At 39.2% G+C, this 12,931-nt stretch overlaps 1 protein-coding gene and 1 long non-coding RNA gene across 15 annotated transcripts in view; one reads left to right on the top strand and one right to left on the bottom strand.

Moving 5' to 3' along the window:
* Nucleotides 1-5,571, bottom strand: part of Klra2 (killer cell lectin-like receptor, subfamily A, member 2) — a 112,572-nt gene extending 107,001 nt beyond the window's left edge. For 10 of the 13 annotated variants that reach the window (XR_010065684.1, XM_039108019.2, XM_063286439.1 and 7 more), the window contains exons 1-5: nucleotides 4,984-5,184; nucleotides 2,944-3,107; nucleotides 2,304-2,327; nucleotides 1,583-1,672; nucleotides 491-712 (exon numbers count right to left, since the gene is read on the bottom strand). Coding sequence is in view for 12 of the 13 variants with exons in the window: in XM_039108019.2 (XP_038963947.1) it covers nucleotides 491-712; nucleotides 1,583-1,672; nucleotides 2,304-2,327; nucleotides 2,944-3,055 (448 nt within the window). In the remaining variant the exon portion in view is untranslated. Of the gene's footprint in view, nucleotides 1-490; nucleotides 713-1,582; nucleotides 1,673-2,303; nucleotides 2,328-2,943; nucleotides 3,108-3,800; nucleotides 3,862-4,983 lie in introns of all 13 variants that reach the window. The other 3 variants (XM_039108016.2, NM_001009486.2, XM_008763404.4) reach the window with 3 other exon arrangements.
* The window catches only part of LOC108350878 (uncharacterized), a 29,125-nt gene continuing 17,863 nt past the window's right edge, over nucleotides 1,670-12,931 (top strand). Inside the window, exon 1 of one of the 2 annotated variants that reach the window (XR_010066283.1) lies at nucleotides 1,670-1,821. This is a non-coding gene — a long non-coding RNA (uncharacterized LOC108350878). Of the gene's footprint in view, nucleotides 1,822-5,520; nucleotides 6,022-12,931 lie in introns of those variants that run through there. The other variant, XR_001837831.3, reaches the window with a different exon arrangement.

The following is a 12,931-nucleotide window of genomic DNA, read 5'->3' on the forward strand; positions in this document are numbered from 1 at the left end:
ACCATATGTAGGGAGAGCAGGGAGAAAACAGGGAGATCAGTGTGGGAAGGGGAGTTCAATCTCTAGGACTTGGCAGAGACTTGGGATTCTGGGAGTCCCCAGAGGGTCTATGGGGATGACTCTGAGACTTTTAGAAGTGGGGATATCAATCCTGACGTAAATACAATCTTACTAGAAATTTCTATTTTCTATCAAGAGCAAATCTGGATTCTTGGATTTGTTCATGAACATGAATTCTAAAGGGTACTGACTTGCTTTTCTATCACCTAAAAACAGTAGTAGCCAGAATGGCCACTGGGTTCTAGATATTGTAAGATTCTCCTAATCCAAACAGGTATTTCCAGGGTTTCAGGTCCCTGCATGAAATAAGTAAACCCAAACCATTAACTCACATATCACCAGCATCATAAGCTGCTAATTAGACTTCAGGTCTTGAATTAAAGAAACAATACAAAATGCTGCAATTCTTTGTTCAAGATCCCCTCCATACCTTTGTATTTAAAGCATTTTAAATCAATCTTGCTTTCCCTGTAGCATCTGTTCTGTTCTCTGTTGAGATTGTCCAGAGTATTTTTGCAAGTCTCAAACTCTAGAGACTTATTTCTTAATCTTTCTTCCATTAAGGAGCTGTCATTTTTCATGACATGGTACAGTTGATCGAGGTTATTTAGCCTTTGCTCATGTTCATGTTTCTCTTGTCTGGACTGAAAAACTAAAATAATAGCAGATAATCAGCACCAAAAGTGTTCATAATGTATAAATACTGAAAGTTAAATTAGAGAGAAAGCGCATATTGACAACCAACACATATCATTACTTTAATTACTACTTAAACATTTAGAAAGTAACCCTTTAATTAACTAGCTATGGATATAGAAACATCAATTTCACTCCATCAGCAACTTCAGTGTGAAGTGTAAATCACGGCTAAATTAAAGCATGTTTAAAATACCATATCTTCTAACTACTTCATTTTCCCCCTCCGACAAGTTACAAATAAATACCTAAGTGAAATATTCAGTGAACACTTAACACTGAAAATATGAAATAAAAAACACATGAAGAAATGGCACAATTCAGCTTGGACCAGATGGGGAGCAGAGTCCAGATATATAAAGAGGAATTAGCACAGTCTGGGAGTGATTTCCTTTAAAGATGTGAAGGAATCCAATACAGCTGAAACTTTAATGTCTCTGTACAGATCTAGCCTACTTACTTCACCATGACCTCAAGATACACTAAGGAAAATGAAAATAAATAATCATTTCTTTTGCACTGCTGTTTCTCACAGAATGTTTACATAGGTTTCGCAGTCAGAAGGGAGACTATTACCAAGCCCAAAGAAAGAACATGATCACATATGATACAGAACAGAGCAGCTCCTACCAGCCCCAGAGCTAACAGATTAGGTTTGTAAGGGAACAGGGCACTGTAGTGTTTCAGGGGGAAAAAATGAAGTCCAGAGTTATGTGGCTTATCCCCTGACTATAGTCAGGTAAATAGATAGTGTTTGTCTGCATAATTGATGTCTATAGTTATCACTTAGGCAGAGAGACAAAGACTATCTAGAGCAGTTACTCACTGTGTGTCAACAATACTGCCACAGTTACCAGGAGAAGGGAACAGAGGATTCCGAGAACTATCACAATGGGCTTCCAGGTGACCGAACACTCTTAAATCAATCAATCAAACAAACAAACAAACAAAATTATCACCATGAAAATAACAAGTCCCAAAACTAATTATACTTTTCCATTAATTAGGAACAAGAGGATTCTGGTCTCTAAAAATTTTTGCAGAGGTCTATGATACCAATTAAATGTAAGTATGCTTTCAAAACTGTAGATGTCTGCCTAAAATGTACCCACTGTGCAAGATTATACACGTATGAAATTTAATAGGCTGTTGATTTTGTTTCACCTATGGTGTTGTGTACTAAAGACTCCTGACTCGGGCTAGAAGGAGCTAGATGACAGGCATGTACCCATACCCAGTTCTACAGGATCAAAAGTGCATCCAGCAGAAAGCACTGGAGGCAAACAAGATAGCATAACTTAGGATGGAGAGAAAGGAAAGAGGTATGAATGTTCTTGAGAACTGTTAGGGAACTGTGGCTATTCTGGACCTCACTTGTATCCAGATGCATCATTAAAGGGGTCTAGAAGACAACACTAATTTTCCATAAATTCTATTTTTCTCTGCACAATACTTAACATCTTTGTGCGTCTGAGGTGTTCACAACAGGAAAATCAAGCTCCCAATTATCACATCAACTACGTTAATGTTCTCAACTTGGAGTTTACCTCTGACCTTGCATTCGGAGTGAGCTGAAAAGGAAAATAGAAAAGTGAGAATTTCTCTTTCTCAGGAATAAACAGAACTATTCTTTGACATTTTCAGGAACTAACTCTAGGGTTTACTCATTCCCATACCCACTAATTCTCTCTCATCTCCTCTCTCTTCCTCTGTAATTTATTCTCAAAAAGAGACTTCCTCTTCTGAATGAGGACTGTTGCGCCCTTGTTACATTAGATGTTGAGGATAGTTAAGACAATGAAGACTCCTTCAGCTGGAGTGTAGTTGTTGTTTCTACTGCACATTTTTCATTCCTTCCAGATTTTATTTCTCTAGCACATTTGGTGTTTCTTCATACTCTAGTTTGTCTGTACTTTTAAAGATTTCAGAACTTTTCTTTGCTAGACAAAAGCAAAAGCAAAGCAAAACCCCTCACAATGAATTCTTAAATGTGACAGGATGCTTCTCTTCTCACTTCTCCATTTTCAAGCGTTTTTTTCTTCCTCTGACCATCTGGCTTTCTTTTGTTACCAGCTAACAACTAGAAATAGGATTGCTGTTTTTGCTAGGAGCCAGTAGGATATTATTTTAAAAAGTCAAGTTACAATGAATAGAAAAGAGGTGAGTTCAGATAATAAATACACTTACCTCTGTGGCCAGCTTTCCTGGGCCTTTGAGTCTCCTCAGGCCTCACTTGGTTCTGCAACCCTGGAGACTTATGAAATCTCACAGTGGTGTAAGTGACCTCCTGCTCACTCATCTTGGGAGTATGCAAATTATGATTTGTGTTAAAATATGGCCTCGAGAGATTTCTAAAGAAAAATTAAAATGTCCATCTTTAGGAAGGTGCCTGGATCTGATGCTGCATTAGGTTGGGAAGGGGTAGGATATGACTAATTCCCTTAATTATCCAAACACCCTGACATGGACTGACCTTGATTTCCACACACACAGGTGAGACCTCTCTGCATATTTCTGTTAAATCTGCTTATACCTCTAATGGTCATAGTAATCATCATTAAGAAATATGGAAAGAACGTTAAAAATACTGTCATTACACTTTCAAAATATTCTGTATACATGAAAAAGTTAGGCAAAATTGCTATCACCACAAATCATTAAAATCCTTTAAAACTATCAATTCAAAGGATAAAAATTCAAACACTTTTAATAAATAAAATTTTTTGCTTTAAAACTATGCATACATTTTGTTAAACATGAACATAAAATGTTCTTTCAGCCTTGACATTTATGCCTATCTATCCAAGTTTCCCAGACGGCACCTTCAAAAGAATATTTGAATGTTTATATAGAAGATGATTAAAATTTGGGGTCCAAGTACATTAATGTTTCTTGAGTTGAAGCTCAAACTCCTGAGATATACAACCCCTCCACCCAGCCACACCCTGCACATTCTTCTCCAGAGTCCACATTGGAAAAATAGATGCAACCAGAAAAGATCCTTTGAGTGGGATAACCCAGACCCAGAAAGACAAATGCCACACCTTCTCTAGTAGCTGAGGCTCTGGCTCCAAGTCTTCAGATTTTCCACCTAACATGAAATACCTAAAGAAACCAGGTAAGTGAAAAGAGTCCTTGCACTGGTGGAGTGTGGGAGTAATAAGGAGGGGAATACCAGGATACAGCCTGAAATTTAATCCCAAATTATTCCACGTATACAACCATCTAAAATATTACATTCTAGCATATGATATTGCCAGACAAGGAGCCTATAAGAAAAAAAATTTTTGTCAGTATGCCATCATTATTAGCTGATGCCCAAAAAGATCTAATCTGATAATATAAACAATTATAATATTAAATAATCTTGCCACTTACTTTAATAACAGAGGTAATAATTCACAGGCAACATGGGAAATAAACTGTACCTAGATTGATTCTTTCCTAAATTTTTAATGAAGTTTTCTGAAATTATTCACATTTTTCTTCTCTCCCTCTCTCTCTCTCTCTCTCTCTCTCTCTCTCTCTCTCTCTCTCTCTCTCTCTCTCTCTCTCTTTTGGTTGGTTGGTTGTTTTTCGTTTATTTCTTTGTTTTCAAGACAGGGTTTCTTTGCGTAGTCCTTAGCCATACTGGAACTAATTCTGCAGATCAAGCTGGCCTCAAACTCACAGAAATACCCCTGTCCTACCTCATGAGACTGGGATTAAAGTGTGTGCCACTACTGCCAGCCAAGATTTTTTTTAAGAAAAAGGAGTCTTCCCACTACAGAATTCTTTTTAAAACTGTTATGGTTGTTGTTGGAGTACTGCCTGTGCCACAAAACATATGGGTCCAGAGGACAACATTACCGAGTGAGTTCTCTCACTTCACCTTCAAGTTTTCTCCAGGGATCAAAGTCAGGTGATCAATCAGACTTCTGCGGCATGAACTTCACACACTGACCCGTCTTACCTGGCTCCTATTATGACTTCTTCTACATGACTTAGATATAATCTTTTGACAGAGTTAAAGAGTAATAAACTCCATAGATCCTCACCCATAATTTCTTAGCTTACAGCAGAAGTCACCGCAAACTCAGAAATAAAGTAATGAATGCAGAACTCCAATTTTCACACACTGCCAGAGTTAAACTGATCTAACACAACCAACAGGGTTTCCCCATCAATCCTGCCGTCAAGTCACATCATGTAAAACTCTAATAGAAAAACACTAAAAGCATCTGTTACCTGTGTCTCTACCAGGAAATGATTCTGGCGGAGGGAATTTATCCTCTATTGGGCAACAATTTGGCCTTTCCTCGTCCTTAGGGCTCCAAGATGAAAGATAGAACTGAATCAGCTCTGAGTGGTGTGCCAGCTCATGATTTCCTGCCCCTCCTCTTGCCAGAGCAAAAAGAGGAAATTGCATGATGAAAGCTGACTTTCAAAGGAAAGAGCCAATGTATTATGCCATAGGCGGCAATAGATGTCCTTAATTGATATCTGAAGACCAAGAAGATAACACTCCTTCAGAGCAAGCAAAACCAGTGTCCGTAACAAAACCACTAGGAAAAGGGGAGGACTGAAGTTCCCCTGCTTCTAATTTCTGTTTGTGATTTTCTTCTATTTGAACTTTTTGTTTTTAAATTATGCTTATTGTACCTGTGGGTTTTACAAATACCTTTCAAAGACATTTGCACTGTAAAACTCTTCTCTTTGATAGATAATGTTTACTGTGAATGCTGATGTCATTCCATACATAGTGGTCTTATTGCTGATATTTTTATGATACTGGCATATCAAATCTAAAGACACTGGCCGCGCTCAGCAAATATTCTTCCACTGAGTCACAGACTCTGGAAGGTTTTCTGGTTTTCTTTCTTGTTCTTTCCTTAGACAATTGTTACATCATGGTTACTATGTAACTCAGGATGGCCTCAAACTCACAATGTGTTTGAGTTGGTCTCTTAGGTGCTGGAATTACCGCTTTACTGAAAAGGCCAAAGCAGCAGGGCAGACTCCATATTGTCCTGCAAACTCCATTTGAGCTGCTGTCCTTAGAGAGGCATGGCCTCCAACCTTGGGTTCTGGGAAAGAGACTAGAAAAAGTTCCCAGCAGTTGAAAACAAACATAACATCTGTGGCCAGCTTGCAATAACAGGAACATGGTCACAACAACAGGATGACTCAAGAAAACATGAATCATTTCAAGGTCAAGATGCCGCGGTTAGATGTGTAGTTTCTCCTTGAGGCCTGAACAGATACTAGGCCAAAATCAGTTTAAAGGTAAACATTAGTTTACCCATTTACTCAATCACATAATGCCAAGGTGTGAAAGCCCCTGCTTTCAACTTTTCCCTATATAAACCCTAAGCTCATAGACTCGGGCATCACTTTCCTAACCTTTTGCATCAGGGAGGTTTCTGACCTGAGTCTGAACTTAAATATTCTCATATGCTTACATTGGACTTGTCCTTGGTGGTCTGTTGGGAGCCTGGGGAACTGGGCATAACGCTTCAACGATTTACACGGTGCTTGTTGTTGCTGTTGTTGTTGTTGTTGTTGTTGTTTTTATCTTTATTAACGAGTATTTATTTACACCTCGATAGTTATTCCCCTTCCTGGTTTCTGGGCCAACATCCCTAACCCCTCCCCCTCCCTTCTATATGGACTTCCCCTCCCCATCCTCCTCCCATTACCACCCTCCCCCCAACAATCACGTTCACTGGGGGTTCAGTCTTGGTAGGACCAAGTGCTTCCCCTTCCACTGGTGCTCTTACTAGGATATTCATTGCTACCTATGAGGTCAGAGTCCAGGGTCAGTCCATGTATAGTCTTTAGGTAGTGGCTTAGTCCATCGAAGCTCTGGTTGCTTGGCATTGTTGTTTATATGGGGTCTCGAGCCCCTTCAAGCTCTTCCAGTCCTTTCTCTGATTCCTTCAACGGGGTCCCTTTCTCAATTCAGTGGATGTCTGCTGAAATTCTCCTATGTATTTGCTGTATTCTGGTTGTGTCTCTCAGGAGACATCTACATCCGGTTCCTGTCGGCCTGCACTTCTTTGCTTCATCCATCTTATCTAGTTTGGTGGCTGTATATGTATGGGCCATATGTGGGGTAGGTTCTGAATGGGTGTTCCTTCTGCCTCTGTTCTAAACTTTGCCTTCCTATTCCCTGCAAAAAGTATTCTTGTTCCCCTTTTAAAGAAGGAGTGAAGCATTCGCATTTTGGTCATCCTTCTTTTTTTTTTTTTTTACTTATTCATTTATTTATTTGTTCATTTATTTATTTAATTTTGAGACAGGATTTCTCTGTATAGCTTTGGCTGTCCTAGAACTTAATTTGTAGACCAGGCTGACCTTGAACTTGGAGATCCACCTGCCACTGCCTCCATACTGCTGGGATTAAAGGCATATCATACGATACCAGGCTTTTAAAAGTTTGTTTCTCTTTTTTTTTTTATTAACTTGTGTATTACTTATTTACATTTCAAGTGTTATTCCCTTTCACGGTTTCTGGGAAAACATCCCCCTAGTCCATCCCCCTCCCCTTCTTTAGGGTGTTCCCCTCCCCATCCTCCCCCCATTGCCGCCCACCCCAACAATCACGTTCACTGGGGGTTCAGTCTTATCAGGACCAAGGGCTTCCCCTTCCACTGGTGATCTTACTAGAATATTGATTGCTACATATGAGGTCAGAGTCCAGGGTGAGTTCATGTATAGTCTTTAAATATTGGCTTAGTCCCGGGAAGAACTGGTTGCTTGGCATTGTTGTTCATAAGGGGTCTCGAGCTCCTTCAAGCTCTTCCAGTTCTTTCTCTGATTCCTTCAACGGGGGTCCCATTCTCAGTTCAGTGATTTGCTGCTGGCATTTGCCTCTGTATTTGCTGTATTCTGGCAGTGTCTCTCAGGAACGATCTACATCCGGTCCCTGTCAGCCTGCACTTCTTTGCTTCATCCATCTTGTCTAATTGGATGGCTGTATATGTATGGGCCACATGTGGGGCAGGCTCTGAATGGGAGTTCCTTCTGTGTATGTTTTAATCTTTGCCTCTCTATTCCCTGCCAAGGGTATTCTTGTTCCCCTTTTAAAGAAGGAGTGAAGCATCCACATTTTGATCATCCGTCTTGAGTTTCATGTGTTCTGTGCATCTAGGGCAATTCAAGCATTTGGGCTAATAGCCACTTATCAATGAGGGCATACCATGTCTGTTTTTCTGTGATTGGGTTACCTCACTCAGGATGATATTTTCCAGTTCCAACCATTTGCCTACGAATTTCATAAAGTCGTTGTTTTTGATATCTGAGTAATATTCCATTGTGTAGATGTACCACATTTTCTGTATCCATTCCTCTGTTGAAGGGCATCTGGGTTCTTTCCAGCTTCTGGCTATTATAAATAAGGCTGCTATGAACATAGTGGAGCACATGTCTTTTTTATATGTTGGGGCATCTTGTGGGTATATGCCCAAGAGAGGTATAGCTAGATCCTCAGGCAGTTCAATGTCCAATTTTCTGAGGAACCTCCAGAATGGTTGTACGAGTCTGCAATCCAACCAACAATGGAGGAGTGTTCCTCTTTCTCCGCATCCTCGCCAGCATTTGCTGTCACCAGAGTTTTTGATCTTAGCCATTCTCACTGGTATGAGGTAAAATCTCAGGGTTGATTTGATTTGCATTTCCCTTATGACTAAAGATGTTGAACATTTCTTTAGGTGTTTCTCAGCCATTCGGCATTCCTCAGCTGTGAATTCTTTGTTTAGCTCTGAACCCCATTTTTAATAGGGTTATTTGTCTCCCTGCGGTCTAACTTCTTGAGTTCTTTGTATATTTTGGATATAAGGCCTCTATCTGTTGTAGGATTGGTAAAGATCTTTTCCCAATCTGTCGTTTGCCGTTTTGTCCTAACCACAGTGTCCTTTGTCTTACAGAAGCTTTGCAGTATTATGAGATCCCATTTGTCGATTCTTGATCTGAGAGCATAAGCCATTGGTGTTTTGTTCAGGAAATTTTTGCCAGTGCCCATATGTTCGAGATGCTGCCCTAGTTTTTCTTCTATTATATTGAGTGTATCTGGTTTGATGTGGAGGTCCTTGATCCACTTGGACTTAAGCTTTGTACAGGGTGATAAGCATGGATCGATCTGCATTCTTCTACATATTGACCTCCAGGTGAACCAGCACCATTTGCTGAAAATGCTATCTTTTTTCCATTGGATGGTTTTGGCTCCTTTGTCAAAAATCAAGTGACCATAGGTGTGTGGGTTCAATTCTGGGTCTTCAATTCTGTTCCATTGGTCGATCTGTCTGTCTCTGTACCAATACCATGCAGTTTTTATCACTATTGCTCTGTAATACAGCTTGAGTTCAGGGATAGTGATTCCCCCTGAAGTCCTTTTATTATTGAGGATAGTTTTAGCTATCCTGGGATTTTTGTTATTCCAGATGAATTTGCAAATTGTTCTGTCTAACTCTTTGAAGAATTGGATTGGTATTTTGATGGGGATTGCATTGAATCTGTAGATTGCTTTTGGTAAAATGGCCATTTTTACTATATTAATCCTGCCAATCCATGAGCATGGGAGATCTTTCCATCTTCTGAGGACTTCTTCAATTTCTTTCTTCATAGTCTTCAAGTTCCTATTGTACAGATCTTTTACTTGCTTGGTTAAAGTCACACAAAGGTAATTTATATTATTTGGGTCTATTATGAAGGGTGTCGTTTCCCTAATTTCTTTCTCAGCTTGTTTCTCTTTTGTGTAGAGGAAGGCTACTGATTTATTTGAGATAATTTTATACGCAGCCACTTTGCTGAAATTGTTCATCAGCTTTAGTAGTTCTCTGGTGGAACTTTTGGGATCACATAAATATACTATCATATCATCTGCAAATAGTGATATTTTGACTTCCTCTTTTCCGATCTGTATCCCGTTGACTCCTTTTGTTCTCTGATTGCTCTGGCTAGAACTTCAAGAACTATATTGAATAAATAGGGAGAGAGTAGGCAGCCTTGTCTAGTTCCTGACTTTAGTGGGATTGCTTAACGTTTCTCTCCATTTAGTTTAATGTTAGCAACTGGTTTGCTGCATGTGGCTTTTACTATCTTTAGGTATGGGCCCTGAATTCCTATTCTTTCCAGGACTTTTATCATGAAGGGGTGTTGAATTTTGTCAAATGCTTTCTCAGCTCCTAATGAAATGATGATGTGGTTTTGTTCTTTCAGTTTGTTTATATAATGGATCACGTTGATGGTTTTCCGTATATTAAACCATCCCTGCATGCCTGGGATGAAGCCTACTTGATCACGGTGGATGATTGTTTTGATGTGCTCTTGGATTCGGTTTGCCAGAATTTTATTGAGTATTTTTGTGTCGATATTCATAAGGGAAATTGGTCTGAAGTTCTCTTTCTTTGTTGGGTCTTTGTGTGGTTTAGGTGTGAGAGTAATTGTGGTTTCATAGAAGGAATTCGGTAGTGCTCCATCTGTTTCAGTTTTGTGGAATAGTTTGGATAATATTGGTATGAGGTCTTCTATTAAGGTCTGATAGAATTCTGCACTAAACCCGTCTGGACCTGGGCTCTTTTTGGTTGGGAGACGTTTAATGACTACTTCTATTTGCTTAGGAGTTATGGGGTTGTTTAACTGGTTTATCTGTTCCTGATTTACATTCAGTACCTGGTATCTGTCTAGGAAATTGTCCATTTCCTGCAGATTTTCAAGTTTTGTTGAATATAGGCTTTTATAGTAAGATCTGGTGATTTTTTGAATTTCCTCTGAATCTGTAGTTATGTCTCCCTTTTCATTTCTGATTTTGTTAATTTGGATACACTCTCTGTGTCCTCTCGTTAGTCTGGCTAAGGGTTTATCTATCTTGTTGATTTTCTCAAAGAACCAACTTTTGGTTCTGTTGATTCTTTCTATGGTCATTTTTGTTTCTACTGGGTTGATTTCAGCTCTGAGTTCGATTATTTCCTGCCTTCTACTTCTCCTGGGTGTATTTGCTTCTTTTTGTTCTAGAGCTTTTAGGTGTGTTGTCAAGCTGGTGACATATGCTGTTTCCTGTTTCTTTCTGCAGGCGCTCAACGCTATGAGTTTTCCTCTTAGCACAGCTTTCATTGTGTCCCATAAGTTTGGGTATGTTGTACCTTCATTTTCATTAAATTCTAAAAAGTCTTTAATTTCTTTCTTTATTTCTTGCTTGACCAGGTTATCATTGAGTAGAGCATTGTTCAATTTCCACGTGTATGGGGGCATTCTTCCCTTATTGTTATTGAAGACCAGCTTTAGGCCGTGGTGGTCCGATAGCACGCATGGGATTATTTCTATCTTTCTGTACCTGTTGAGGCCCATTTTTTTGACCAATTTTATGGTCAATTTTGGAGAAAGTACCATGAGGAGCTGAGAAGAAGGTATATCCTTTTGCTTTAGGATAGAATGTTCTATAAATATCTGTTAAGTCCATTTGGCTCATGACTTCTCTTAGTCTGTCTACGTCTCTGTTTAATTTCTGTTTCCATGATCTGTCCATCGATGAGAGTGGGGTGTTGAAGACGCCTACTATTATTGTGTGAGGTACAATGTGTGTTTTGAGCTTTCATAAGGTTTCTTTTACGTATGTAGGTGCCCTTGTATTTGGGGCATAGATATTTAGGATTGAGAGTTCATCTTTGTGGATTTTTCCTTTGATGAATATGAAGTGTCCTTCCTTATCTTTTTTATGAATTTTAGTTAAAAATTGATTTTATTTGATATTAGAATGGCTACTCCAGCTTGCTTCTTCTGACCATTTGCTCAGAAATTTGTTTTCCAGCCTTTCACTCTGAGGTAGTGTCGGTCTTTGTCTCTGAGGTGTGTTTCCTGTAGGCAGCAGAATACAGGGTCCTCGTTGCGTATCCAGTTTGTTAATCTATGTCTTTTATTGGGTAGTTGAGGCCATTGATGTTGAGAGATGTTAAGGAGTAGTGATTATTGCTTCCTGTCATACTCATATTTGGATGATAGGTTATTTTTGTGTGCTTTTCTTCTCTTTGTTTTGTTCCCAAGACGATTAGTTTCTTGCTTCTTCTAGGGTATAGCTTGCCTCCTTATGTTGGGCTTTACCATTTATTATCCTTTGTAGTGCTGGATTTGTAGAAAGATAGTGTGTAAATTTGGTTTTGGCATGGAATATATTGGTTTCTCCATCTATGTTAATTGACAGTTTTGCAGGCTACAGTAACCTGGGCTGGCATTTGTGTTCTCTTAGGTCTGTATGACATCTGTCCAGGATCTTCTGGCCTTCATAGTTTCTGGAGAAAAGTCTGGTGTGATTCTGATAGGTCTCCTTTATATGTTACTTGACATTTTTCCCTTACTGCTTTTAATATTCTTTCTTTATTTTGTGCTTTTGGTGTTTTGACTATTATGTGACGGGAGGAGTTCCGTTTTCTGGTCCAATCTATTTGGAGTTCTGTAGGCTTCTTGTATGCCTATGGGTATCTCTTTTTTTAGGTTAGGGAAGTTTTCTTCTATGATTTTGTTGAAGATATTTACTGGTCCTTTGAGCTGGGAGTCTTCACTCTCTTCTCTACCTATTATCCTTAGGTTTGATCTTCTCATTGAGTCCTGGATTTCCTGTAGGTTTTGGACCAGTACCTTTTTCTGCTTTACATTATCTTTGACAGTTGAGTCGATGATTTCTATGGAATCTTCTGCTCCTGAGATTCTCTCTTCCATCTCTTGTATTCTGTTGGTGAAGCTTGTATCTACAGCTCCTTGTCTCTTCTTTTGGTTTTCTATATCCAGGGTTGTTTCCATGTGTTCTTTCTTGATTGCTTCTATTTCCATTTTTAATTCCTTCAACTGGTTGATTGTGTGTTCCTGGAAATCTTTCCGGGATTTTTGTGACTCCTCTCTATGGGCTTCTACTTGTTTATTTATGATTTCCTGGAATTCTTTCAGGGATTTTTGTGACTCCTCTCTATGGGCTTCTACTTGTTTATTTATGATTTCCTGGAATTCTTTCAGGCATTTTTGCGATTCCTCTCTGTAGGCTTCTACTTGTTCTCTAAGGGAGTTCTTCAGGTCTTTCTTGAAGTCCTCCAGCATCATGATCAAATATGATTTTGAAACTAGATCTTGCTTTTCTGCTGTGTTTGGATATTCCCTGTTTGCTTTGATGGGAGAATTGGGCTCCGATGATGCCACATAGTCTTGGTTT

The sequence above is a fragment of the Rattus norvegicus genome, chromosome 4, assembly GCF_036323735.1.
Source record: "Rattus norvegicus strain BN/NHsdMcwi chromosome 4, GRCr8, whole genome shotgun sequence".
NCBI lineage: Eukaryota > Metazoa > Chordata > Mammalia > Rodentia > Muridae > Rattus > Rattus norvegicus.